This window comes from Ambystoma mexicanum, chromosome 14, assembly GCF_040938575.1.
Source record: "Ambystoma mexicanum isolate Mex_15411 chromosome 14, UKY_AmexF1_1, whole genome shotgun sequence".
NCBI lineage: Eukaryota > Metazoa > Chordata > Amphibia > Caudata > Ambystomatidae > Ambystoma > Ambystoma mexicanum.
Genome location: NC_090940.1, coordinates 205,225,145 through 205,250,971, shown reverse-complemented (window position 1 = coordinate 205,250,971; position 25,827 = coordinate 205,225,145). Strand labels below are relative to the sequence as shown.

Genomic DNA, 25,827 nt, shown 5'->3' with positions numbered 1-25,827 from the left:
CTGCAACTACTCTAGGACTTGAGTTAGAGTAGAACATTAATCCAGGTATAGACTTTGCAGTAAATTCTTTTTGCAATCAGGAAATGTTGATTGTTTTATTGACGGTTATTTATTCTGCTGATAATACCACAGAATAGTGCATAACAAAAATAAATAAACAGTGCTGCCTAAACCGAGTTCAAACAAATCTGCACGATCAGAAACAATATAATCTGGTACTGCTAACTGGGCATAAAAATACCTGGCCTCAAAGATTCATTGGCCATATTGGGTGGGGGCACTTTTTGGAAATTGGCATAATGGGATCTGCCACTGTTATGCCAACTGGGCATATCCTGGACAATGGTGTGAGTTCTTTGGGTTTTAATGGAAATACTAGACAATGGCATATGTACCTGAGCTTTCAATGGATGGCAATACCTGGTATATGTCTGGGGAATACTGAGGCGGTATGCCCAGAATTGGCAGGGCCACCCTGTGGGTAATGGCCCGCCGCCCAAGTTAAGGGCCCGAGCAAAGTGAGGGTCCCTTAACGAGGGTGGCAGGCTGTTACCCACAGGGTGGGCCCAGCCACCGAGGGGCATATCGCCATTAGCACCCGTGTAACATGCTACGCGGGTGCTAATGTGTTTTTATTTTTAAAGGAAAGTATTTCATTCCGTGCACAGGATGCCTCATGGCGTGCCGTGCACAGAGAGAAAATACTCTACCAACATGACCGCCATGGATTAGGAACTCAGCCATTTCCATGGCGCCCAGAATGGGGACGGGAGCACCAGCAGCTGCGACAGGACTCGACAGGACTCGCAGCTGCAGCAAAAAGGTAAGTGGGATTGAGGTGGGGATTAAAAAAAAAGCAGGGTGGGGTGAGGGGAAGATGGCGGGCTGGGGAGCCGGCCATCAGGCGGCATAGAACGCAGATTTTCACTGGTAGTGTCAGCCCACGTTACTAGCCACCTGATTGGCTGGCCCCCCCACCCAGGGTGCTAATGAAACATCACCGAAAACTGTTATTTGTGTACGAACAAACTATACGAATACTTTTCCCCTGTACATATGGCAGTCATATTTATTTCAAGGTTGTGCATGACCTCTACCTTGTTTTCTCTTTGTCTCTTATTGCATTGATTCCTGCCACCTTGCTGACACATTTCTAAATTGCAGAATTCATTATGGGAATCTGAAGTTGCCTCTGTATCGCAGCCTCTAAGCTGAGCACATAGGAGAGAGTTGAAAAGCTAGCAGGAGATGAGGAGGTCAGCAGGAGATGGAGAGCCTGGCAGGAGATGTAGGGACTAACAGGAGATTGGGAGGAAAGCAGTGATGTTAAGAAAGCAGCGGAACAGGAAAGCCTTGAAAAGACTGCAGTAGATGGAGCAGGTGAGCAGGACATGAGGGACAGCAGGAGGCAGGTGGACAGCAGGACATGGGGGACAGGAGGAGACAGGTGGACAGCAGGAGATGCAGAGGACACCTGGAGATGGGGTAGGGTGGAGATAGGAAGGGAATAGATAAGGGGCACAGCAGTAGATGTACAAAGTACACTGGAAGGAGGGATACAGTATTAGGTGAGCCAAAACCACAGTATATGGACTGATCAGGAGGGGATGAGGAGTTACATCAGCGGATGAAATGAGATTTGAATGGTCAGCAACAGATGAGGCGAGACAGCAACAAACTGTGAGAGATTAACATGGATTGTGAAGGGCCTAAGTGGACTGGCATACATTGCTGACAGTAGATTTGGGAGATTTTGTTTAGATGCACAGGAAGCAAAAACCAAGAGTTGAACTGGGCTTTTAGAATATTCTATTGGAACATATGAAGTTGGGACTCCTGTCTTGGTAAAGTGTATATTCGATATTAGGATTGTGTCAACAGCACTGTATGAAGTGGATGTTTGGAGACCATGTGGATCAAAATGGTCAAGGATTTCTTTTGCACAGAGTATATAAACTGAACAAAGCCAGTATTTAGGGAAACATATTGAACCACGAAGCAATGAAAGAAGAATTTAAGAGTAAAAAAGTTCCTAGCATTAAAATATGGGAAACCCCTTGTTTACAATCTGTAAATTGATTGTAGTAAAATAGATTTTATCTGTCTAGGATTTAATATATCATATTCAGTACTCTAAATATTTCCTTTAAAAACTGGGGAGATCATTCAAAATGTATTTTCCACATGCATGTTGGGCTTAAAGACCTTAACACTTGGGAAATTAAAAAGTGTTGGAGACACTTTTATGCTGTGGTTTTAGACAGTGGGAATATAACTTTATTATATTTATGTATGAGGCCATGGAAGGCATCAGTTATTGGATCCAGTTCCTGGCGGTGGACCATTGTTGGAAGATCACCTGGGTGGGGAGCGGGGTCTTCAGGCAGTGGAAGTGGGACACCGAACGGTGAGACGCGGTATCCCCTTCCTTATGACACCTTTTCCCCATCCTTCCCAATAGGATATTTAGAATCTCTACCCAATCCCCCTTTTCCAACACAAACACTTTTTCACAGCGTGAACGACAATGGACTAATACCTGATCTGTTTGAAGCAGCCATTCCAGGATGGCAGTACAAACTGAGGAGAAAGGCGGCGAGACCTGAAAGGACGTCAAGGAGGGAGTTGCCCTTGCCCTTTTCAACGCAGACCCGCAAAGCCTTCGATAAAAGGAACATAAGACCGGTAATCGCGGCTGGCACATGGTGTGATGGATGTCAGCGGTACAAGGCACCCTCCTGCACTGATAGCCAGGGTGGGGCGACGTGGTTGCCATTGTGATAGCGTCCTTGACTCCAGTGGCAAAGGAACCGCCATCGAGTTCAGCACAGCCGGTGAGTCGGAAGAACCTGATAGTCGACCGGACTGTGTTAGGCTCAAAGTTGCAGTGGCAACATTAAGAAGATAAATAAGAAGAAGATACAGAAGAAGTCTTTTGTGAACAAACTTGGTACCAGAGATAGAGTGGTCCAGCGCCACGTGGGCGCTCAGTCAAAGGTCTCTGACTGGTAACTCTATCCTGAATAAAGAGACTGGGATGAACATTGTGAGTAAAGAATCTACAAGTACCAAGAGGCCATTGGGAAGGCCGGTATAATGTGGTCATACAAGGGTCAAGACAAATCCCTTGTACAATCGAAAGTCCTTGACATATTGCAGAAGTTCTGTTATTGTGAAACAGGCATTTGCGTCCCGCCAAGGGGAATGCTGTGCGAACTGTGATGGTATGAAGCCTGCGCTTGCTGTAGGCTAACAGAGTGACCCAGCGAGACAAGATCGCCCTTCGGAAGTCTCTGTGTAAACTGGCAAGTGCTCTGGTTGGTCTGAGCCAGACTGAGGGAGGCTGACGACAGAGAAGGATCGGAGCCTGGCTGCGAGGGATCCAAGGGTGAAGTGTAATCAGCCGACGTAAAGGTTAACAGAAGGAACCTTTGTTTTGTTGTTTTGGCGTATCAGGCCCCCTGAACCAATAGACTTTGCATGAGAAGAGACTTGGGCACAGAAGGCCCCAATACTGAGAAAAGGAACTATACGCTCGTGCCAGAGAAGCCCAGGAGTGTGCTGTGCTCAAGCGTCCCGCCTTGTCCCGTGCTAAACATGTGGGGAGGGGAGACCCCGGCCATAGCATTCTGATTTATCATTTTGTGAACATTTCTTTCTTTTCTTGTGAACATAATCCCACACTCTTTTGTAGCATAGCGTTAAGGATTGGCAGTAGTTTTTATTTAGTATAGGCCCTTTTTATTTGACTAGACTCCACTAGGACTGTATTATTATTGTGTGATGGTTGTAGCTTGCTCCCATCTTAGATTTAGGTTTGGATTAGGCGTCTATCTCACCCATTTTACAGTTTAATAAACACCCTTGAGCTGTGTCATGCATCCTTACAGTTAAGAATGCTGATACGGTTTGGATGGATCAATTAGCGCACTAGGATAGCAGATTGGCTAAATGCATTAGTGGCATGGATGATGATAGAGATGACAAAGCTGAGGAAAGCAGTTTGCGTCTGTAAATGTGGATATGGGAAACACTCCCACATGCACCATTAGAATGTTCTCTATATGCGTGGCAGAGTACTATGGCATTGGTCCATGGTGTGAACGACTGATGTTAAAAATCCTCAAGAAACAAAGGAAACGGATAATCTCTACAGATAACAGGCATACCGTTAATGAGAAATTGCATTGCTTCGCCATTCCACGCTGGAACGGAATTTAAGAATTTAAGAACCATACCATGAATTATTGAGGCAGGATGTGTGTAGGAACCCGTTTGGTTAGATTACAGATGCACTTTGCCCTTCTGGCACTCTTCGCCAATGTTTTTTATATTGTTAATGTTTACCGTTGCAACTGGTGTACTTCAAACAAATACTGCATCCGTCCAGTATATGTATATAAGAGACACTGGAACAATAATAGTTGAGACACTTTATCTTATTAAATTTTGTTATTTTTATTAATTGTTCTTTTCCTCCATTGTTCTTATCGTATATTTCTTTTGATTGAGTTGCCTATTGATTTTTGAGAAGCCTTGTCTCTTTGTAGAATATCCTTGTAATTTTCTCAATTAGCTTCAACACTTTCAAAGTTCTCTGACAAATCCCTATTCCTCTAGTAAATCCCTAGTCCTTAAATCCTCCAACAGTTACTTAATCCTCAAATACGGACATGATCCTCAACATGTGTTTTGCCTCATCAGGAGGATAATATACTTTGATTGGTATTCTGATATCTTAAATTCTGTTGATTGTCATTTTTTACATCTTCAAGCCAGGCATGTGATTTTTGGAGTGATAAAAAGAACAAATACAAAATGATTTTGAAATATAATAAAACGTTGTTTTCAACAATTATTTTGGTGCAGTGTCTCTTCAACAAAAATGTTTGCAGTATGCGTAGGAACCTTTTAAGATGTGGATGAAAAATCATTGATTTTATACATTTCGATGATTGTTTTTAGGTTTATTATATATGTAGTACTTCATATGTTGTTAAACGTTACATCGTTTGAGTTTAATTTGTGCAGAGTGATGGTACTAGAGGGGTAGTGAAAGCAGTGGGTTGTGAAGTCAGGCATGATAGTGAATGGGGAGGATGGCAGTGAATGGGGAGGGCAGCAGTGAATGGGGTGTGGCTGTTGGTGATAAGGAAAGACAACGATGGGAGAGCCAGCAGATGGCAGGGCAACATGGACATAATGGGGAGAGATTGCAGTTCAAATGGAGGCAAGAGTGATTGGGGAGGCTCGTCAGGTGATGGGGGGGACATGACAGTGGATGGAGAAACATGTCTGTGGACGTGTGGCAGATCAGGTGATTGGGAGACACTCCAGATGTTGGGGAAAGTTTGGAGAGGATGTCTAACCAAAGTAGCAGATGGAAAAACATGGCAGTGGATGGGGAGACATGCTATAATGGGGAGTGATTTCGGTGCAAGGGGAAATTCAGAGATTGGGGAACCTCAGTAGTTGATGGAAGACATGACAGTGGCTGGAGGAACATGGCTGTGGATTGAAAATACAGCAGACAACAGTGAGACATGGCAGTGGACAGAGAAACATAGCAGTGAATTGAAGATCAATCAATCAATCACCACATTTGTAGAGCACTCTTTCAACAAATGCATCATGGCACTCTCTAGAAGTGTGGGCAGGAAAAGCACACATAGTAGGTAAATAAATAAGTCTTCAGACAACGTTTAAAGAGACCAAAGTTCTAGAGAGAGCAGATCCCTACTGGAAGCGTATTCCACAATTTAGGGCCTGCAATGGAGAAAGCCTGGCTGCCTATCCTTTCCTGACGTTAGGCGGGTATTTTCAACAGTGCTGCCCATGTCGAATGAAGTACACAGCCTGGCCACTACCGTTGAATGTATTCCTGCAGGGCTAAAGAGCTCTGTTCGTTCAGAGCCCGATGGATAATACATAGAATTGTGAAATTAATTCGGGCCTGCCTGGGCAACCAGTGAAGTTCCTGTTGAGCATTAGAGACGTGCTGCCCAAAAGGGATACCTTTCACCAGGCGAACCGCTGTGTTCTGCAGAACCTGCAGCCGATGCAGTAGGTAAGCGGATAGAGAGAAAAATTGCATTACAGTAGTCTAGGCTACCGTTAAGATACACTGCAACTACCTGTGCGTGAATATCCTCTGGAATAAAAGGAAGGATTTTCCCAAATTGCTTTAACTTGAGAAAGCCCGATCCACATACAGTATTAATCTGGGTGTCCATTTTCAGGGAGGATGACATTTTCACACCAGGTTGCTGGAACAGGGAGAACCCCCAATGTTAATGGCCAGAACTCTGTGGTCCAGTTCTCGGACACACCTGTATGGCCAATAATAAGGACCTCAGTCTTCTTGCTATTAGGTTTGAGCCAGTTCGCATCCAATGCCCCAATTGCTACCAAGCAGGATCCAAGCTGAGCCAGAGTGCCCGCCTAGCCCAGATCCAGCCTAAACAGGATCTGGATATCATCTGCAAACAAAAATAAAAAAACCTAATCCCAGATGAGTGAATCAGGGCTGTCAGTGGCTGGATGTATACATTGAAAAGCAGGGGGGAGAGGGCTGGGCCCTGCGGAAACCCACAAGTCACCATTTCAGGTGAAGACCTGAACGACGCAAGACACTCATTGTGAACAAGAAGATCCAGCAGACAACAATGAGACATGGCAGTGGATTGAAGATACAGACAGGCATCAGTAAGAGACTGCAGAGTTTGGAAAACATGAAGTGACAGGGATGCTTGGCAGATGATTGAGAGGAATGACAATGCATGAGATAAAAGGGGAGGGAATGGGGAAACAACAGTGGATGGGAAGAAGCAGCATACAATGAGACATAGCCAAAGATGGGGAAAGCTTCAAATACATGAGGTGGTACTGCAGCGAATGAAACAACTCAGTAGTTAATGGGGATATGTACATGGCAGTGCATAGAGAACCATGGCAGTGGATGGTGTAAAACTTCTGCTGACAAGGAAATACTGCTGTGGGTTTGGATTCATGGTAGGGGGTGAGGAGACATGCAACAGGATGTGACGACATAAGAGGACAAGGAGCAACAGCAGTGCATTGGGAGACAGAGTAATGGATGTCAAAACATGGCAGTGATTAGGGAGACATTGTGCAATGAGAATACCTAGCAGGGGATGAGTAGCAGACAAGGCAAGTCTCCCGCAACTTGCGGGAGTCTTTAGCAGAATGAGAAACTCCAGCACTCGCTCCCACCTAAAATAATTAAAATTCCAATACTATCCTATGGGGACATTCCTTTAACCCGCTTTCTGGAGCAAAATCTCCCTCTCACATGGTCGAGAAACTTGGCATGTCTGGAGAAGGGGTCTGCAATCTTTGTCTTCTCAGATGTTTTGGACTACAACTCTTATTGCCCCTAGCCAGCATCTTTATATAAAGCTGAATAGATGTATGCTTGTCCGGCTATACAAATTCACACCATTGAACCCACATACACCTAATTTTGCATGGATTGCTCTTTTCTCTGGGGCAAGATTGTAGTCTATATTTGGATGCAAAAAAATCCCTCTGTAGACACCTTCATTTTCTGATGCTCACCCCAATTCACTACAGTAGGTACTAGAAGGAGGCAAAATATGGAAAAGTGTCTGAAGCAAAATGTTCGATGTGTTGGTTATTGCTTTAAAATGTATTACTACTGTATACAGTTCGAAGGTGTTTTTTAAAGCATTTTTAAAGGGAATTTTAAAAACCAACTGTTATCACGCCACTTCAAATATGGGAAATGGCAACATTATAGTTTACTTAAGTTCACTCATGAGAAGAGAGTACAATCATTCAATCTTTCTTGGCTTTCTTGGACATTTGCTCAAATGTGCTGAAGCCACTGAGTGACTGAAACATGCCGCACAAAAAACGAACATCACTTGGAAAAGCTCCATCTGATGCAAAGCGGAAATCAATATCAAGAGCTTCTGAAACACAACAACAAACAGCAGCACGACTTGCCTATCCGAGGACAAGGGCAACTTTCTCCAGGGCAAACGAGATGCCAGAGCAAACTGAAGCAAGACTTGCTGACATGAGGACAAGAGCACAATCCTCCAGGGGACGTGAGACACCACTACCGCAGCTAGTAATCAAAAGAAAGGGATAATGGAAATTGCAGTACAAAATATCTGGAGACCCAACGTTTGCAAACCACTGGCATAGAGAAATGTAGTAGAGGATTGTGAGATATGGCATCTGTGGAGATGGCAAGAGGGATGGCAGGGTTAAGGGAGGGATGGCAATGGACAGCGGTCTTGTGAGTCGGGAGTGCATGTCATGATCCTATGCTTATGTTTTGCTTTCTTCCATTATGAGATTGGAGTGTAAAAGTCATCCAGCAAAGAATGCATATGAACTACAAAGACTGATTGTGACATGAATCATAATGTATAACAATCAGTTATGATTATCGAAGTGTGAGCGACATGAGCCCGGGCTTTTGCAACCCGAGTGCCTTATCCGGACATGTTCCACTGAAAAAATGAACTTTAAACTGCACACCTCTGGATTTCTATGAAAAAAATAGCATGGCATCTCTTACACAGATGCAGGGCTCAAGTCGAGGGTACCCACCCACTTTTTTCAGAGGGTGGACTCAGTCCCCCCCAGCTAAAATGATAAACATTGAATGTCCTCTTTCAATGTATTAATTAAAGCTGACCTCAGGGATCAAATTGTAGTCGTCAGGTTTGTAGGCAGGAGACTTCACCCCTGCTATATAACTGAATGAAAAATAACGAACAACTAAAGGTGAAATGTCTCATTTCGTTACTGCACGTTCCCGGGAAACCATTTGTATTGGTTCTTGGAGATGTAAACATGCACACCTTTTAACTTTTTCAAAAACACTATTAGAAGAAAATATCCTCTCTTGGTTTTGTGTGTGTGTTGATTTCATGAAAGGCAAATGCCATTCGTCCTGTGCAATTTGGGTGGTTATGCAAAGGCAATGTAATGAAATGTGCATATTTGACCGTGATATGCTAATTTCTGGTGACGTCACATCCCATTGCGTTTGTTGAGTCTCCCCACTTTGATTTTTAGGACTTGACCTTTGCAGATAAGGCTGCATGCTTCTCCTTCGATTGTGTCCACGTAACCTCATCTTTCCCGTTGTCACACACTGGAGTTGAACTACTGCTCACTCGATGCCCCTGCCAGGAACAGGCGGCAGTGGGTGGGACATATTGTCCTCGCAGCTTCCTCTTCATCCTGTCAGACACCCTCTAAGGAAAGTTAAGTAATGACTATTTGTTTTCACTAAAGTGTATTTATGTGTTGGTGTTTTGTAGCGCGCTGCGCGCAGCGTCACGCACTTCAAAGCCCCACCTAGGAGAGAGGAGGAGGAAGGAGGACATGGCATGTCAAGGCATAGGAAGGCGGTGGGAGGTGAGAAAAAACATCGGAGAAGAGACCATTGCATTTGAAAGATGAAATCTCTTTCCATATATATAATGGATTTGCGGATTTAGTGTTCCCTCTTCTCTGCCAATTCTAATTCTGGGACTGAGATATAAGGCCCCATTCCACTAGCACTATGGTAAATTCGCCTGCCACCAATGGATGTGCACCTTAGCTTACATACTGAGTATTGTATAGCACAACTGCTGCCATGATCATGGTCTCTTGGCACTTTTCACAGGCACGAAGATCACCCCAGATATTAATGTTTAGCTCCAGTCTATCCCAGGGAGCATCTATTGACAGGGCAGCCATCATTTATTCTGGAACTACTCGAGGGAATTATGCAGCCACCCAATTTTTTGGAAGAAAAAAGAAATGATGTTTAAATGAGATGGTTTAAGAGTTTTGGGCGGGCTGATGTTGACTTCCTCTTGTATCTAACCTATGGCTCCGTGCTAGCGTTGGTCACTGAATCCATGGGCATTTTATTTTCAGATGCTTCATGTTATGTTACCGTGTTATTTGCAGCACACACGGTGGCTTGGCGAAGATGTGTGCTCAAATACACCTATTCATGATTGTGCGGGTTCGGCAGAGTGCACTGTTTCTGCCCATGCACTGGCATCGTCTCTGGCCTCAGAATGCTTCTTTCGGGAGGGGTCTCAACCTCCGTGGGCCTCCCTCCCCCTGTCATTGTGTTCGCCCCAGGAATGCACTCTCCAGCAGGGCTGTGCTAGTTGCTAGGTTTGGTGCCTTGGCAATGCATGTGCTGTCATCATACACTCGGATGCTGAAAGGAAGCCAGGAAGCGGCAAACAGCAGGGCACTGGGGAATGACAAAACCAATTACAAAGTCCTTGGCTCAGACTCCGTCCACTCTGAATCTAAGAGACTGGTGCGGAAATGCGTTTGCGCAAAACATCTGAAACGCCCTCATGCATCCATAGAATAAAGATGCACACGAATAAAAGATTCACTATATGAGTCCATCTTACATGCGACTAAGAATGCCATTTAAAAATAAAAGCAGGAAGATGCATGCTCTGTGCTCTTACCTTGACATTGGTAACCTTGCTTCCCAAATACTCCCCTGTTTTGAAGAAATAAAAAAAGGAAAACAGATTTAGAGAAGTACAGACATATATTGGATGCAACGTTACATGCGCCCTACACTGCACATTCATCTCCATCATGGCCCGAGACCAGAGCGAATATGTCTGGCCGACTTCCCAATCCTCCATTTGTTCGGGATTCACCCTAGCTTGCAAACATTTAGAAGATTTGTCGGATTGAATTTGGGCAGCCAGATTTGGCAGGTTATATGATAATATAAGGGCCCTGCCTCTAGACATTTGTGCAGTCAATGGGAAATTTCCAGATTTAGAGGGCAGTGGTGGCTGGCTGTCATGCCAGAAAAGATGTAGCGCAATCTTATGCAACGAACAGGTTACTTGAGGAGGCTTTTTTTTAAATCAAAAACTTAACTGTTATGATAGTTTTACAGAGAGAGAGAAAGAGAGAGAGAGAGAGAGAGAGAGAGAGAGAGAGAGAGAGAGAGAGAGAGAGAGAGAGAGAGAGAGAGAGAGAGAGAGAGAGAGAGAGAGAGAGAGAGAGAGAGAGAGAAATGGGGAGAAAGACCATTACAACATTTATTTTCATTTTATTGGAGACAGATTTACATTCTTTTGGAAGGAAATGTTGCATCAATTTACTGTTTTGTTCCAGGTGCCTTGAGTGAATAAATGTTCATTCAGCTTAATTCAACTTATCCCATCCTGCATACTAGCTGATGCAAGCAAATTAATTCAATTTTATGAATGGGCAGCAGGTGCAAGTGGATCTAGGTCACCAGACCTAAGCCCCGCCCACCTGGTGCTTTCCTGCCTGCCGCTCTTTTTCACCACTTAGCAAGCCCTGCCCAACTGGTGCCTTCCTGCTTGACGCTCTTTTTCAGCACTTAGCAAGCCCCGCCCACCTAGTGCTTTCCTGCTTCCCACTCTTTTTCACCATTTAGCAAGCCACGCCCACCTGGTGCCTTCCTGCTTGCCGCTCTGTTTCCCTACCTAACGAGCCCTCCAGCCTCTTTTCCTTTGCAGATGGGGAGCAGGTGCAAGAGGATCTAGGTCACCTGGCCTAAGCCCCGCCCACCTGGTGCCTTCCTGCTTGCTGCTCTGTTTCCCTACTTAAGGAGCCCTCCAGCTTCTTTTCCTTTGCAGATGGGGAGCAGGTGCAAGTGGATCTAGGTCACCTGGCCTAATCCCCGCCCACCTGGTGCCTTTCTGCTGCTGCTCTTTTTCACCACTTAGCAAACCCCACCCAACCGGTGCCTTCCTGCTTGCCGCTCTTTTTCACCACTTAGCAAGCCCCGCTCACCTGGTGCCTTCCTGCTTGCCACTCTTTTTCACCACTAAGCAAGCCACGCCCACCTGGTGCCTTCCTGCTTGCCGCTCTGTTTCCCTACTTAAGGAGCCCTCCAGCTTCTTTTCCTTTGCAGATGGGGAGCATGTGCAAGTTGATCTAGGGCGCCTGGCCTAAGCCCCTCCCACCTGGTGCCTTCCTGCGTGCTGCTCTTTTTCACCACTTAACAAGCCCCACCCACCTGGTGCCTTCCTTCACCATTACCGTCTTGTGGCCAAAGTTGGATTTGACTTTTATGGACTTCATTCATTCACGGTGCGTCACTCTTTCTCAACTCGCATGCTGGACTTCCTTTAATTCTTGTACTCATGGTCCTGAATCATGCTGTTCCCATCTTCATCTTGTATCCTAGCTTGCAACATTATGTGTTACTACTGACATCTGCAATTGTATTCGCTCTCCACTCTTGCTTCTCCACTCTTTTTGACTGCTTACTCTTTGTTCTCTCCTCCTTTCCCTTCTCCCTTTTCCTATCTCCTCCCCTTACTTTCTTCTATGCACTTACTCTATCAGAATTGTCCCTGGACCTAATATGATAGCAACCTCGTCTGTTTCCTCCACCCTCCCATTACTGTTTTTTTCCTCCCCACCACCTCTCCAGCACTATCTGAAATATCGTCAGGCCTAGTATGATAGTCGCTTGTTTTGTTCCTCCCCTCCCTTTAAGCACCCCTCTCCCTCACCTTTTCTTTTTCTCCGGCTCTACCACAAATGTCGTCAGGCCTAGTACGGTAGTTGCCTGTCTGTTTCCATTTCCTTCCCACTCTCCCCCTCCCGCCCTTCCTTATCAATGTCTTAGCTCTTGCACTATCTGAAATGTCGTCAGGCCGAGTACAATAGTTAATTTCACATCCTTACTGTTCATGGCCTGTAAGAATGTGGTTGTATTTTCCCTTGTTCCCTCCCTTGCCTTGAAGCGCTTTGAAACACATTGTGTATAGGCACTATATGAATAAACAATCATATCATATCAATTGCGGTTACTTTGCGGGAAAAGGAAATATTGTTGGATGGGTGGTGGACAGTGGTCAGGTAGTGGCATTGAAAGAGGCCCTTTGAATAGATGCGACAACAACCCACCACTTTCTTGAGAAGAAACTCGTTTTAGCGACCTTCATTCAACATGCACTTTCACAAATAGATAGATACCTTTGCAAAACCACTCCACAAGGACTGACTGGGGTGTGGGAGGCAGAAAGTTACACATGATCATGCCTACAGCTGCCACACATGGGAAGGGGAGAGTAAAGCATGGAAATGATATGCTGGTTACTGAAGGGTCAGCTGCAACTGTTTGAGATACACAAATCATACAGGTACCACAATCCACTGGCCCCCGACCACAAGAAGTACACTGAGCAAAGCTAAAGGCACAGCAATCATTCAAACACTAGTTGAATAGTTGGGAGCTCTAGCCTTCACATCACTGACTTAAATGAGAAGCAGAATTCCAGAGTGGGGAGAAAAACCAAAAGAAGCCCCAGTGTGGGGAGAGAAACTGAAAGGCACGAACTGGGGAGTAAGAAGCCAGCAGTGACCCCCTTTCCCTTGGGCAAAGCCCAAACGTATGTCTTGGCTGTTATGTATTTTGTTTTGAGCAGTAGGGAGAGAAAGTAGGTTAGGAAAGGATTTCTGGACAAAGGACTTCATGTATGTTTGATGATCTTGACAGACTGACAAGCACACAATTATGTTTGTTGACGTTTCACCTGTTTTCGTGACTTCTCCCCAGGGGGAGTCATTTACTATGAGGCTAGGGAGGTGAGGCTGCTACCCAATAGTCCCTGTAGGGGTGCTAATATGTGGAAGGACCTCATAGGGAGGGACTCCTGTCCTGGGGATTAGGACATCGACCTGGGGAAAAGCATCCATAAAATCCTGTCACATAACCCCTACGCTCAAGGTCCCCCTTTTCTCCCATCATTGATAGTGGAACCATGTGTTATTGTAAAGTCATTACTGTGACAAATGTAAGATACACTAGTATGAAGAAGAACGTGAGAAGCATATGGAATGACCATATGCAAAGCCAGCCAAGTACAGTAACGATGTGGCTCACTGGAGGCATGAAGAGTGCCAAAGAGACTTTCCAAGATGGTGTTGACGTTTTGCCAGGGTGGAGTCAACAGTATAAAGTAGAAATCAAGAACTGACTAAGGAGCTCTCACCACGGAAGACAAGAGTACGCAAACAAAGCCCAGCAAGTTCGAACTTGGAACGTTGCATCTAAAGCGGTGCTGTCCCTCCAAGAGGGGGACAAGAAGAACATGATGTTGCTGGAGCATCATGGGAGCTGGCAGGGAACTGACTCACTTGGTGGTGGTTTGACCACAGAAAGATGGAACGTCTGCTTCAGAAATGATGCAGAGACCACCAGCATGCTGCAAAGCCGAGCAGGAAGGAAGGAGGAGGAGGAGGATAAGCCTCTGCAACCCCGTGAAGAACCAGAGCCATGTCCCCAAGGTACTGCAGGTAACCGGAATGGCAGGAAAAACGGGTGGGGTTCGGGACGATGCCCAAAGCAATCACAGTGCAACAAGACTCATCTCCCTCATCTTAGTGATCATCCCAATAACACCGCTCAAGCAGAGTGCATCACGAGTCATCTCCTTCGCCGCAGTGGCCAATACTGCTCAAGCAGAGTGCATCACAAGTCATCTCCCTCATCGCAGTGGTCATTCCAATCCCACTCCCCAAGCAGAGTGCATCTGGCGTCCTCTCCATCGTTATAGTGGTTCATCCAATACCACTGATGAAGCAGAGTGGAACAGGAACCATCTCCCTCATTAGCGTGATTAATCTAATGCTAAACAGAGGACAACAACCTTGTCGCTGTGGTCAAACAAATGTCATTGGAAAGCCCAAGAGATTTGAGAAATGATCCCCTCAATACGATGGAGAAACCAGTAGAGAGACTACAAGAAAGATATACAGAATTCTGGAAAAGACAACTGCCATCATAGTGTTAAATGAAAGCCAAAAAAAGGCTATGACTTGTTCTACTTGTGGGAAGGAGTTAAAGAGACTAATTCAGGTTTTCGACTCGAGTGCTTAAAGAACACTCTGTAAAGCCTTTACAGAAGGACCAGAAGAAGGGAGCCATTACCCTGGTCCACTGTAGTTGAGCATTGAAGGAATGACTACTACATTGCTATAAGACTGAAGTGTTAACCAGGAGAAGGGAGTCATTCTATGACAAGACTGGAGGCGAGCATTATGCTTCATCTTCTTTTATTTCTACCCTTCAGCAGTTCAACCAACATATATAACAAATCATGAAAAAATGTCTTAAAGTAGCAACTTTTCTTTTTTCCAAAAACTACACAATCCATGAACCTCTGTAGTCCATGCTCCCTCCACCAGTCACAATCCACTTCCTGTGCCTGGGCTCCTCCTCTTCTTTTACTGCTCTTCAAGCAGATAAGTACTATTTCTTTCCTCTCCCAATGCCTGTAGTAGAAATTGGCTGACTGAAGAGGGGAAATGGGGATTAATGATAGAACATATGTTTAAAGAGTGTGTCTGGCAAGGGGAACGTGAGAGAATTGGTTTGGCGGAAGTCTTTACCGAAAAAAAAAAAAAAAAAAAAATAATAATAATAATGAGTGATATGTCATGCTACGCGCGCGCGCGCTAAGCGTAGTAATTTTCCCCTACCACAGGAACGCTCGCACGGGGGCCTCGGCGGAGCCCCAGGGAAATTCCCTTGACCGATAGGGACGGCCGTGAGGCTGACGGCCCCGTGCCGTATACCCGGCACTCCAGGGGTTCAGTCAGCCTCACGAGCGACCGGAGACAGGTCGCGCATAGCCTCCCACTGGAGGCCGGAGCTTGCGCTCGAAGCGCGGGGCGGATCGCCTCTTCGACATAGCCCCCACCCGCGGGTGGGCGGAGCTAGCGCGCGAAGCGCGGAGCATCTCGCTCCAACAACATAGCCCCCACCCGCGGGTGGGCGGAGCCTACACGCGCGAAGTCGCGTAGCGTCACAGCGAAGCGGCGAAGGAAAAAATTATCTTTCGCCAGCGTTCGTAGACGCAGAGTTTCTCGACCCCAACTAGTTGGGAGCGAATTTAGCGATCGTTCGATCACGCACAGCACGATCAGCTGAGACACTAACCTCAGCACTGCTCCTAGCCCTCTAGCCACAGGAGCTGGGCGATTCGAGGCCAGGAGCCCTACACTGCCGTGAAGCAGTAGACGATTGATTGGAGGCCGGAAGGCTAAAAAAGGACAAAGGTGCAGCCACATACAAAAAAAAAAAAAAAACATCATAAGAGAGTGGTGGGCGTGCTAAGACACCTGTTCCAGGTATTTTAGGCACACAGCACAGAGGAATATGTCAGACTTTGAGTGGAGTGAGGAGGAGCAATCCCTGGACCTCGCTGCCAGCTTCAAGCAAGTGCTGGGTAGCTCTCTCATGGATGCAGTGGCAGAAGGGGTGAGACCCCTACAAGAAAGGCTGGAGACCTTAGAGACTATACTCTCGCAGCCAAAGTCCAGCACCAAAGGGGATAAGCGCACGCCCACAGAACCCTTGAATGAGGGGCATAAGGGGAGAAAACTAGCCCTAAAGAGGAAATCCTCTGACGACCCCCGGGGCTCATATGAGGAGGCGATAGAAAAGGCCTCGGAGGTGCCTGACGCTTTTGCTAAGCTCAAAGAAGCGTATCTACTAAAGCAGGCAGTGCCGAACCTCACGACCCCCACTCCAGGGGAGGATAATATTGGAGAAGACCTCGGCTCGGAGGAAGAGCTAATAGATGAGCAAGGCTCTTTAGGAGATGAAGAAGTCGAGGAAGAGGACTGGACTAGACCCAGTGGTGGCAAGAAAGCGAGGAAGGAGAAACACCTCGTAGAGAACGAGGAGGATATGTTCGACCCAGACAGCATACGTAATCCAAGGTCCACCGAGTGGCAACCATCCCCCCGAGTGACTCAGTATATGGCAGCAAGATTACGCAAGCCACTAGACAAGGAGGTTAGACAGCGCCTGCGGGCAGAGTGCCCGCGCCCAGATTTGCCAGGAAAGGTAGCGGAAGCACCGGAGCTTGACCCAAAAATGCTGACCTTCGTAGCCAAGACGAGCAAGGACCCCCGTAAGGGGATTGACAGATCCTGGAAATCCTGCCAGGAGAAGCTATTAGACTTAGCAGGTCCGCTCGCAAAAATTATGGACCTCGCAGAGAGGGCGAAGGACACGGGTGAAGAAGTGGATCCGGAAGCCCTCGCAGGGTGGGCTCAGAGAGCCGTCTGCCTGCTTGGAAACGCGAATTGTGCCATCGCGTCAGAGAGGAGAAAGGGCCTATTGCTCAAGATAGACTCGAAATTGAGTGATCTGTCATCATATGAAGCAGGGGAAGGTGCACAAGGCCTCCTGTTCGGAGAGACCTTTGGGAAGGAGATGGGACGGTTCGTAGGAACATTCGCGTCGCTAGAGAAGGCCCAAGCATCTATTCGCAAGATATTCCCCAGCAGAGTTTTTGGAGGGACCGGCCGCTACAGAGGTCGCGCTGCCGGTCGCTACCAAGGAGGGAGAAGACCTCAGAACACCAGGGCACAATACTGGGAAAACAAGAGCCAAGACACCTTTTTCCCGTCCAGGGGGAGATTCCCAAGAGGCCGAAGGCCCAGAGGATCGGGAAGAGGCCAAGGATTTACACCAGGTGAGAGCGATTATGTATCCCCCAGTAGGGGGGAGGACGCGCAGATATTTAGAGAATTGGCGCAAGCTTTCAAGCGATTCCTGGATACTGCAGACCGTCAGCGGTCTACATCTAGATTTCATAGAAACCCCAGTGCAGCGATACGAGCCGCGGGGTCAGAGATTAGCGCAAGCAGAACTAGCATGGCTAGACAGCGAGATAGAGCAGCTAGTCACCAAGCAGGCGATAGAGAAATGCGAGACAGCCCCGAAATTTGTGAGCAATATGTTCCTAGTACACAGGAAGGAGAAGGTACGCCCGGTGATAAATCTCAAAGAGCTGAATGGCTGGATCATATATCGGCACTTCAAGATGGAGGGAGTCCATCAGCTCAGAGACTCCCTAAGAGAAGGAGATTGGTTGACGCGTCTAGACCTAAAAGACGCTTACCTCACAGTACCTGTTCTCGAGGAGTACAGACCATTTCTAGCTTTTCGCTGGCGAAGTCGATTCTGGCAATTCAGATCGATGCCATTCGGCCTTGCTTCGGCACCATGGGCTTTCACAAAGCTAAGGAAGCCGGTAGCAGCAGCAATCAGGGAGAAAGGAGTGAGGCTCATTATCTACCTGGACGATCTCCTGCTTCTTGCAGAAGATCGGGAGGTATTAGTGTACCAAACGAGATGGGTACAGGACCTTCTGGCCTCGCTAGGGTTCCTAGTGAACACAGAGAAATCAGATACCATACCAGCGCAGAGGTTAGATTTCCTGGGATTCATTCTAGACACCAAGAAAGCGACCTTAGAACTTCCAGCTCGGAAGATGAGAGACATCAAGAGAGAGATCAGAGTATGCTTAGAGAAGCAACAAGTATCTCTCAGGACATTAGCGAGAATAGTTGGGCTGCTAGCAGCATCTATCCAGGCCATTTTTCCGGGGCCACTGCACTACCGTGCACTGCAGAGATTGAAGATAAAGCATCTGCAGCTAGGTCTGAAGTACCATCAACAAGTGCCGCTGGATCAGGACTCGATGACAGAGCTAGAATGGTGGTTAAAGAATATGGACGCCTGGAATGGGCGAGCCATATTCGGAGACAAACCGGACTTGATAATAGAGTCGGATGCCAGTCGGAAAGGCTGGGGAGCCAGATGTGGGTCTTTACAGACCGGAGGCAAGTGGAGCGAAGAAGAGCTTCGTCTACACATAAACTGCCTAGAGCTCCTAGCAGGATCATTCGCGATCAAGGCCTTTACGAAAGAGAGAGTGAAATCTTGTGTTCTGCTGAAGATGGACAACATATCAGCAGTGCGCTACATCAACCATTTGGGTGGTACGAGATCCAAGATGCTCGCAGAGTTAGCGAAGGATCTGTGGCATTTCTGCCTTCGATCAGGGACGTCGGTGACAGCAGAGTACCTGCCAGGGACACTGAACGTAGTAGCAGATTGGAACTCGCGGTACCTGACGGATTCCAGCGATTGGAGGCTGGATCCAGCAGTGTTTCAGAGACTAGACACGAGATGGGGACCATTGCAAGTAGACCTGTTTGCCTCCCGGCTCAATACGCAGAAGACCAGCTATTTCAGCTGGAGGCTGGATCCGGGAGCGCTAGGAACAGACGCGTTTCTGCAAGAGTGGATAGGAGGTCCACATTACGCTTTCCCTCCCTTTGTGATGTTGAGCAGAGTATTGGCGAAATGCCGGAGGGAGAAAGCAGAACTAGTTCTAGTAGCACCATTATGGAAGTCTCAAGTGTGGTTCCCCACCCTAATGGAACTAGTATCAGACATTCCCAGAGTCCTCCCCGACGAGGAGCGACTACTCACGGACCCAGCTGGGTCGTGTCATCCTCTGAGAGTGAGAGGGACACTCCCGCTAGTCGCGTGCAGGATATCCGGAAACGTTGGGCCTTGCCAGGAATTTCGGCGCAAGCTGCTCAGCTTATCGCTGAATCCTGGGCTCCATCCACTAGGAGGAGCTATGACTCAGCTTGGACAAAATGGACAAGCTGGTGCAAGGACAGAGGTGTTCATCCCGTTTCGGCACCTGTAGTGGAGATTCTGAACTTTCTAGCGAACTTATTACAGAGCGGTAGAGCTTTCCGTACTATAGGAGTGTACAGATCGGCGATTTCTGCGGGTCACACGCCATTAGAAGGCGTCCCGGCAGGAGAACATCCGGCGGTGGTTAGGCTCATCAGAGGAGCTAGATTTAAAGCGCCGCCGGATCCCAAGTATACCACGACATGGGAAGTGACGACAGTGCTGCGCCTACTAGCGAGTTGGCCGACTAATGAATATCTCTCGCTTAAGCAGTTATCGGGAAAGTTAGCGATGTTGCTATGCTTGATCTCCTGCAAGAGAGTATCGGACGTAAGAGCACTAGATGTTAACAGACGATCCTTCGGGCCGGAGGGAGTTACATTCTCCATAGTCAGAAGGACCAAGACAGGGACGTCTACGGTACATTATCCGTATTTCCCGAGTAATTCGAAATGGTGCGTAGCACGATGCATCAAGGAGTACGAGAGTAGAACGGCAGAGTATAGAGCAGCAAGTACTACTCAGTTATTAATTGCGCGCAGGAAGCCCTATCACGCAGTGGCATCAGCTACCATCGCAAGATGGGTCAAGGAAGTTATGCAGGCAGCAGGTCTGAATGTGAGCACGTATGGAGCTCATTCGGTGAGGGGGGCAATGGCCTCGGCAGCCGTGAGAGCAGGTGTGCCTTTGAATGAGATAATGCTGGCGGCAGACTGGTCAAGCGATAGGACTTTCAAAGAGTTTTACTTTAAGCCAGCGGAGAGTTTAGCAAGTAAGGTGTTGGGTAAGCTTTGAACAAGCATAATGCTCGCCTCCAGTCTTGTCATAGAATGTAGATTACCCCTGCTATCTGCGCAGGGAGTATTAATTCTATTAAAGACTAGGAGGCGAGCATTAAATTCCCACCCGAGTCTGGTACTGTGTATACGATGACAATGCTTTATTATGTATCAGTACGAGACGTTGGCACCACCCTAACATAATCTTGTGTTGATCTTTTCATAGGAGAGGATCAGAAGAATAACTGATGGGGAAGACGGAGCAGAGAGGGTCAGGAGCACAGAGCCCTCGCAGCAATTAAGTTAAAGTCCGGAGAGTCTTCGCACAGTTGTCGAGGATCAGTTAGAGACTTTCAGAGCGAGTAAAAGCAGAGGAGGAGCCCAGGCACAGGAAGTGGATTGTGACTGGTGGAGGGAGCATGGACTACAGAGGTTCATGGATTGTGTAGTTTTTGGAAAAAAGAAAAGTTGCTACTTTAAGACATTTTTTCATGATTTGTTATATATGTTGGTTGAACTGCTGAAGGGTAGAAATAAAAGAAGATGAAGCATAATGCTCGCCTCCTAGTCTTTAATAGAATTAATACTCCCTGCGCAGATAGCAGGGGTAATCTACATTCTCCTGGTGAAGGAAATACAAACTTTACTTTTAGTTAAAAGCTTATGTTTCTAGTGCTAGGGCTAGATTAGATGGTTTCTGACGGAGGACAGGAAGAATATTTCTTTTGACGGACATTCTGACATATCGCTAGGTTTGCTCTGGTTGAGGCGGGGCAAGCCCCTTAGAAACAGGGGAAGGTCGTTTTTGTTATTTATGTAAAAAAGGTTCATAGCACACACCATGACCCCTCCTTGTCAGTTTCCTTCTTCTACACCCTCACACATCATTTGTACAGCTTAGTATCACAGAATTAGGGAAAGAATAAGTTTTTTGAATCAAAAAAGTAAATAAACCTTTTGAAAAACAAGTCTCCTGATTCTGACCTACCAAAGGGACATTTGGAGTGTCAGCTCTCAAAGGTAAAGTAGGGCTAAGGCCTTTGCAAACCACCTCTTATAAAGGAGCAGCATGTTCCTTAGTCTGGCATACTCATTGAATTTCCCATCCGTTCCACTCCTGCAAAGTTTTGTTTCAGGAATGGCACTGATGTTGGTGGTGGTGGTGATGAAGATTTTGAGAACGTTCCCTCTGCTCATTGTAACAGAACATTGGGACAGCATTTTAACATCACCACCACTGAACCAGAGTTAAACCCCAGCACTGACAGTGACCCAGATGGACAGGATGGAGGAACAAGTTCACTCTGAAAGAACAACTAGCACGACAACCACACATGGGTTCTGTGTGCAGAAATACAAAAAGCATACACTGTGAATAAACCATCTTTGACACCCCTAATATACCTCAAAGTGTCAGTGTGTCATATGTCTGCCTCTAGGTGGCGCTGTCTGCAGACCTCCAGGGTGTTTTCTACCATCTTCTCTGAAGACCCTAAATCATTATTTAACATTTCTTTTCACAAATCTGGAAATCCGAAAACATGACTCCAATTCCCATAACGCACCGTGTGGCAGTTCTCATTCCCCGGCTATTCCTATACAGCAGTCTTAGAACTACAATCCCCATAAGCCTTAGAGATCAGTGCTGCTTTCACTTTCCGAAGGACCAGAGAGGGAGGAGGCAGATTACCTTCAGGCGTGCTGCTCCAAGTACTGCTAATTAGTCTGATTCAACACAGGGCAGGTCAGTATTGAAGCAGATACCTGCAGGTGCACAGAACGCGTTGAGTTCGCTCCCAGCCATTTGTGCTTTGATCCTCAGAATTGTGCCCTTTCCTGTTGCTGCCAGAATCTACGCCAGCGCCTACGCCTGCTCCTGTTCCAGTGCCAGTGCCCTGTGCTCCCTGCCTGGCAGCACAGCTACTCTGCCTACTCTCCCCTGCACCTCTGTGCTTCCTGCACTGCAGCCCTGCTCTCCTGCTCCCTGTCTGCAGACCCTTGCTCCCTACCACCAATTATGTTGTTCCATGCCTGCAGTTCCTTGCTCTTTGCCCATAGTCCGTGTTTACTGGCTTTAGCTTCCTAGATTCCAGTTCTGAGTTTCCGTGTTCTCTGACTACAGTTTCGCCCTTTTTATTCTATCCAAGAGGTACAGTCCCATGTACTCCTTTTACATGCTAAAGTCCAGTCCTGGTTATCCTATTCCAGAGTTTCAGTCCTGTGTTTTCCTTGTTTCTCTTCTATAGTTCAGTCTGCTGTTCCTTAATTTCGGTCCATAGTTTCTAGTCTTCAGTTTCAGTCACCTGTACCATTTCACTTAGATTCCTTTCTACTTGCTTTTCCTCTTTCATTCCTGGTCTCTGTCCTGAACCTTGTTTACTTTGACTGCCTATTCTTTCCTAGACATTTCTGTTACCATTCTTGTCTTCACTCGTGCTTCTGTTATTCATTTGTTCAGAGTTTGGCTGCTGGGTTTCCCAGAAAGCAATCTCTGCCCCTTCCTTTGTCTTGTTTTACTTGTAGTCTATAGTGAATTTAATGTAACAGTGTGTTGTGTTCTGTTCCCTCAGAGGGCATCCACTGTAGGTTCCCGAATGGAACCATACCAGCTTGTTTCGTGTAAGTACACTCCTTGTTTGTGCCCTAGGGTCCAGTCACAGAAGCCACTCTTGCTGCCCCTTTTCCATGGGCTTGCAGTGTGTGGTGCCTGTAAAAGTAACTTTCATAGAGGCATTGAGCTTCCCTTATATCTGTATACACCCCTAGTGGGGAGCCTCATAGTTTGTCCAGTGTATGGTTCCACCCCTTCTTGTTCACCAATAAGAGACGCCCTTTCTTCCTGTTCCGTTATTCAGAATTACCTTGTCTGTTCTTCCCTCTTGTTTACCCACCTGTTGTATGTTTGCTTGACCGCTGCCCCCTTACATCAGCACAGCCACCCCAAAACTACATGGATACCCTGTGCAACTCCTGAAAGAGTGAAGTATGTTAGCCAACAGCAGTACCAACTAAACCACTCCAGAAAGTAGTGACACCTAGAGGACATCTGGGGGCTTCAGGGAGTAATGAGGAATGGTTTGCACCCCTAAATTTGACCCACAAGTATTTACAGATCACAAAACCCTTGGTCGCCCAGTGAATATGATATTTTGCCCATTGTACTGACTTTGAATCAGCCTACTGCTGATACTCTGCCCACTGTGTCAACTCTCGAATCAGCCTAAGCCTGCCCATTGACAAACCACCATGTCCTCATTCCACAGAGCTACATTGGCCTTGGCCTCATTCCTCCCTCTAGTTCAGTCAGTCACCCCAACTTACTCTCTACCACCTCTTCTACCCACACTCAATCTTAGGCCATCTAGCATAGCACCCTCAAACACAGCAACCAGTGACCCACTCAGCCCTCTCAAATGGTTACAGCGCTTTGCTACACTGCCAACGCCACTTATCCCACTCTCAGTCCACACCAGGAACCACAGACTAGGTTCTCATTTCCCAAACCACAAAGTCACTTCTAAGTCTAAAATCCACCAACCCAACACGACACCAGTAGTGACTCGGCTCGTCCTCTCTCCCGGAACTGTACTCCTACACCTCACAACCCACTTCACCATCTCCCAATATTAAAAGTAGCCCTTATCAATGCTCGCTCCCTTGTCGCCCATGCCTCAGAGATTGCTGATCTTATTATCTCAAACAGCCTAGATTTCCTGACAGTTACAGAAACCTGGCTACACCAGGCAGTAGGCCCAGCACTCTTCTTAGCCCTAGTAGAAGGCTATACCATTATCAGGGCTGATAGAACTTCGGGCAAAGGCGGAGGAGTGGCCTTCATTGCCAAAACCCACCTAGCCCTCAGAGCTATTCCGCCCTCCAGCTTCCCCTCTGGAGAGCTCCTATCGGTGAAACTAAATCTTTCACCCACCCAAACAATACTTTTGCACCTTGTCTACCGGCCCCCTGGCCCTTCTCCCTCCTTCGAGGAGAACATCTTAAACCTCCTTTACACTCACACTAAACTTGGATCCCAAACTATCCTCCCTGAAGATCTGAACCTTGGCCTCCAGGACCCGAACGACCATCTTGCCTTAGCCGTGGATAACACGATCTCTAACCTGGAATTTACAAACAGAATCACAACACCTACCCATTCCAAAGGCAGAACGTTAATTTTACTCTCAAATCGGCATTAGACATCGCAGCCCCTCTGAAACTTAGGAAAGCCAAACCCTTGGCTCACCTCAATAAGTGGTTCACCCCTGAACTAAAGAGCCTCAGAAACACTAAAAGATCAGCTGAATCCACTTGGTGTAAATCACCTTCCAACACCAACAAAACTGCATTTAAGTCAGCCTCCGCTATTTACAAAGCGACTATCCTCTCTGCAAAAAAAGAAATGTGCAATTCCAGAATCCACAATGCCAAATCTAATCCAGTACTAAGGAACTCTTCAGCATCTTAAAAGAGCTTGAATCCCCTGCACCGCCTATACAAGACTGCATCAAAGACACATAATGGTGTACAAAAATCCAGCAAGCACATGCAGACAAAAACACTCTACTACAAAATAAGAGTGAAGCTAAAAAGGCTCCCAGTCTGCCCCTGACCCAGCGAAAACCCCTCATCCCTGCACTCCCTTTACCTTTTCTCAAATACCTTCAAAGGAAGTTGAAGATATCATAAAAAGCCTAAAACTATCCCACTGCCAAGGGGATATCTGCCCAGCCACCATCATTAAAGAGAGAGCTAAAAACCTAGCCCCCTTCATCACCACCCTGATCAATTCTTCATTCTCCTCCAATCAGGTACCTAACAACCTCAAGGAAGCTTGGGTTATGCCTTTATTTAAAAAAAAACAACCTAGATCCAAATGTCCCCACAAACTATAGGCCCATCACCACTGTCCCATTCCTTCTAAAAATCCTGGATCGTGTGGCCTATCTGCAAATCCAGAAGCACCTATAGGAAAACAAACTCCTAAGGACTTAGACAATCAGGCTTCAGACCCAGACATGGAACTGAGACAGCCCTACTAGATCTAAAGATCCAAATGGATGAGGCAAAGGACAAAGGTAAGCTAGCAGTCCTACTCCTCGACTTATCTGCGGCCTTTGACCTCGTCAACCACCAAATTCTCACCAAGCACCTTAGCACAGTGGCAGCATTCTCCACTAATGCATCCGACTAGGTTAAATCCTTCTTATCATATCGGACCACCAGAGTCTTCTCCCCTTCGGCCTCAGCAGATCCCACACCAATACTTTGTGGTGTCCCTCAGGGATCTTATGTGTCACCCACATTATACAATATACCTACAAAGCTACTCTTCGACCTCCTGGACAACTTGGGTGTCATCTACACTAATTATGCAGATGACACTCAAGTCCTCACCCCCTCACTGGCTGTTACGACCATGATTCCAAACTGCTAAACAACATTTACATTCAAATCCAAGCCTGGATGGCCACCAACAGTCTTTGCCTCATTGACAACAAGACCGAGTTA

General features: G+C 46.8%; 1 protein-coding gene across 1 annotated transcript in view; it reads right to left on the bottom strand.

Annotated features, from left to right (window-relative positions):
- Positions 1 to 25,827, bottom strand: part of PRKCH (protein kinase C eta) — an 895,425-nt gene that overhangs the window by 478,143 nt on the left and 391,455 nt on the right. Inside the window, exon 4 of the mRNA XM_069638927.1 lies at positions 10,491 to 10,525. Within this exon, the coding sequence (XP_069495028.1) occupies positions 10,491 to 10,525 (35 nt within the window). The remainder of the gene's footprint in view (positions 1 to 10,490; positions 10,526 to 25,827) is intronic.